The 3,893-nt window shown below is 39.3% G+C and overlaps 1 protein-coding gene across 1 annotated transcript in view; it reads right to left on the bottom strand.

Moving 5' to 3' along the window:
• The window catches only part of LOC109302221 (protein NPAT), a 71,169-nt gene that overhangs the window by 16,174 nt on the left and 51,102 nt on the right, over positions 1-3,893 (bottom strand). Inside the window, exons 9-12 of the mRNA XM_019523785.1 lie at positions 2,808-2,899; positions 2,625-2,712; positions 1,819-1,915; positions 1,331-1,456 (exon numbers count right to left, since the gene is read on the bottom strand). Coding sequence (XP_019379330.1) covers positions 1,331-1,456; positions 1,819-1,915; positions 2,625-2,712; positions 2,808-2,899 — 403 coding nt within the window. The remainder of the gene's footprint in view (positions 1-1,330; positions 1,457-1,818; positions 1,916-2,624; positions 2,713-2,807; positions 2,900-3,893) is intronic.

Genomic DNA, 3,893 nt, shown 5'->3' on the forward strand with positions numbered 1-3,893 from the left:
CCCTTATCCCCATCTCTTACTTGTTTGTCCGCTGAGCTTTCAGAAGGACTAAAGTGGGACGATGGACTTGTACACCTTTACAACCCTGGGACTAAAGCAGTGATTTTCATCCAGTATGGCAGAGCACCCTGAAATGCCTAGAGATCCTTTCAAGGGTGCTACACAATGATAACAATGTTAGTTGTGCAAACATGATTCACAAGATAAACCCAGAGATTTCAAGTAAGAATCCATAGTGTTAAAAACATTGTGAGCTGCTGCAGTCTCTCTGACCCCTCTGCAACAGAAAAACTGCTGTATTGTTTTTCTGTAATTTTCACTTGGGTTTTTTTTTGACTAAGAGCTGGCATTTTCTTAGGGGACACTTGAGCCTAAAATAGTTGATAACTGCAGGAAGAGGGTTTTTCCTGGAACAAAGGAATGACTATTCATAACTATAAACAAACATCCCATCTCTGTCCTGGGAGAAAGCCTTCTGTCCCAAAATTTTATAGATGTACATAACCACTGTCCCACTTCAAGACCCTTTGAAGTATACCAGATAAAATGCACTAACTCTTTTTCACACGACATCCTCTCATGTCTATATGGTTATTACAGTTCATTTCAGGGACAAGCCTATCAGGCTGTGTGCTCTCACTTACCACCTACTGGCAAAGAAGCAGGACTGCAGCTTGGAAGCGTGACTTGGAAGTGTGACTATAAATGGCTGTGCCATTCCTACTTTGATCTGGGTCAAACCCAAGGACAACGAAGAACCAGAGGTCCTCTAAAGAACCAGAGGACAACGAAGCTGTAAAACAGGCAGGCCTGATTGTTCCAGGTTTTGACCTAAGTCAAAAAAACACTAGCAACACAACAGTGAGAACGCACAGCTGACAGGCTTTTCCTTGGACTATAACTCACAGTTAACTTAGACACATACAGCTATGCCCTGGGAAAAGTGTTAGCACATTTTATCTTGCATACTTCACAGGACCCAACACAGAACAATGGACCTAGATTTTTTGTTATAATTATTATTAGACCAACTGTATATTTGGGAGGGCTATCTCCTCATTCAGAATGGAAATACAAATTTGAAGTCTACAACATTCATCTGATTAATTTATGGCATCGTCAAGCAAAATTTACAATGTTTTGGGGGACTATTCTGCTGCCTGAGTCCCTAGCTTTTATACCACTGTACATGAGGATCAGTAGTTTCCCACGCCTTGTAAGTTGCAGGATTGTGGCAATATTAAGCCCTGAATTTCAGAATGAATCAACTACCTGCAGGTATTTTTGTTAAGGACAAAATGGATACAGGAAGATAATAAACACCACTTACTAACTTCTTCGGTTTCTAAAGAACTTTCAAGGGTATTCAGATTATTTTCTTCCCCCACAACTGTACTTTCAACTCCACTCTGACTGGAAACACCATGAGGTAAATTCTTATTAGTTTTGTTCTTACCTATTTCAAAATAAAACAACAATGTGAACACAGAATTAACAGTTTCAGCTTAAACGCATGCAATTTTCAACTAACATAATTTACATAAAAAGCTTGCATTTAAAAGTCCAAATTATGACAACACACAAAATTCAGATTCTCACTAGAAATCCACTGATAACTTAAAAATATCTTCATTTTTGCAGTAATATTTTACTAGGATTATCCCCAGCCAGGCTAGAAAGGTAAAAGATATATTTGAATAAAACACTGAACAGCAAGGCAAATGCAATCCATCTCCTTGGTTAGGTTTTGCTTTTTCAAGCAACACTTTGAAAGTCCATGCTTTGCAACAGTGCTCAAACAGGGAAAGCATAACTTACCATAATCAAATAAGTCAAAGAGAGCTTGAAATGCTGGATCTGATTCCGTCTGTTCCAAGATGTCCTGTATTGCTTCTTCTGACATATGGATTTCACCCTGACATGCAATAAATCACAGAACTGATTTACAAATTGATCTGCTAAAAAAAACCCCTCCTACGATATAAAACAAACTATTCTTATCAGTAACATTTTACTTAGTAGTACAATCTGAATTAACTGAAACAGGAAGTATTCTTCATTACAAATTTAATGCATTAAAAAAGTGATGAGAATTTGGGAAAGCATTCATGGAAGATATTAGACACCAAGTATAATTATAAGTATAATTATGAAAATATTCATATATAAAAGTTAAGAAAAACAGATTTAAATTAATAATAAGCCATGCATTTATACTGGCACAAATCACGCTTTTCATCATGACCTCCCTAGCCAAAAGCTAAGGAAATATCAATTATAATCCCAATATTTTGCTTTCAAGTACAATTCAGATTCTAAAACGTGAAATGCACTGTTAGCACTTTTTCATGCGTACATTTCAGAATGACAACTCTTATTTAAACCAACTAGGTAAAAGATACAGTCCCTAGATCTAGTGGCAGGATGGATTCCTACTACTTGGAAAAGTGCAGTTTAAATCCTAATTTTCCTCAATTTTTCCATCTGTACTTGAGTTATTTGTTAAGCAAATTGTATTTGCATTGGTGAGTGCAACCATTAAAACCTGTAGATTTGCAACTAAATATGGCCTTAAAAAAGCTCTTATATAATTTTTTTTTCATGCCTAAGTAGTGCATGAGTACCTGAAGTCCAAGGATTTCATCAATTGCAGACTCTTGTTCTGCAAGGCCACTGTCGGTTTGTTTGGGAGCCTGAGTAACACTGCCATCACTGGAACACAATTAACAACAGTTTATAAAGGATTTGGAAATAAATTGGGCACAGAAGGTCAGGATTTCATGCATACATTTTTTTTTTTTTTTTACCTGCCCAAGAATTTATTAATATTTTCTGCAAGCTTCTCTTGAAGCGATTTGTTGCTCAGGATTTTTTCTCTGGCATTTTCAATAACCAGTTGCTGGAAAACAAAATTTTAAAGTAACCAAATTTACATAAAAAAATGGGCTCAGTACACTAAAAACTGTGATGCATAGAGAAAACTCTTCATAAAATAAATTAAACTCTTCATAGTAGCTACCTTCATTGTAACCTTGAAAAGGACTGTAGCAGCCAATTCTCCGCTACCCGCAACTCCCCTTTCCGTGAGATAACAAGATCACAGAGACAACTGGAAGCTGCCTTTGTAGATAACTTCCAGTTACTCTTCCTGGTAGACACGGACAGTGGCTATTCAAACTGGGCACCTAATATCTCCACTGAGAAATCTACATTCCCGTCTTTAAAATGCACTTTCTACACCATATTCAGGCCTAAAAATCAACTGGCAAAAGTCAGGAAAATCTGGTACATTGTTTAGTTGTTTCATCCTGCCCATGAAAGGAAGAGCAGGCTAATGATTGAGTCAGTGTTGATAAGGTTTCTTAAACAATGGCTAGACATATTTCCTCTTGAGCTAGCACCTACTCTCAAAAAAAATTGACAAATGCCATCAATAGCTGCCCCAAGAACTTAGAAACTACTGCAGAGTACGGGGGAAAAGGAAGAGATAAGATGATGTACACACCCTCAAAAATTTCCTAATTTTTAGCCTCTAATTCAAGCCCCATGTTCATGCCTGCCCCCACCCCGCTCCTGCCACTGCCATTCCCCTACTTTCCTGCCTGCCGCCACCACTTCTCCCCACCCACCCGCCAGCTGACCTGGCACCACGTGGTTTCCCAGCTGCATTACTGGACCACAGGACTCAGCAAGAGTTGGCCCAGGCCCCGCAATTCTCGGCTGGCTCCATGCAGTGCTAGCCGGGCCAACTCCTCAGCCGTGCAAGCTGTGATGCGGTGCTGGAGCAGCGAGGGGGACAAGATAACAGAGAAGCGACAGCAGTGGGTGGGGAAGGTAACGAAGTGGCAGAAGGGCAGCAGTGGTAGATGGGTGTGTGTGTGTGTGTGGGGGGG

This window comes from Gavialis gangeticus, unplaced genomic scaffold (assembly GCF_001723915.1).
Source record: "Gavialis gangeticus isolate Ggan-Ray unplaced genomic scaffold, GavGan_comp1, whole genome shotgun sequence".
NCBI lineage: Eukaryota > Metazoa > Chordata > Crocodylia > Gavialidae > Gavialis > Gavialis gangeticus.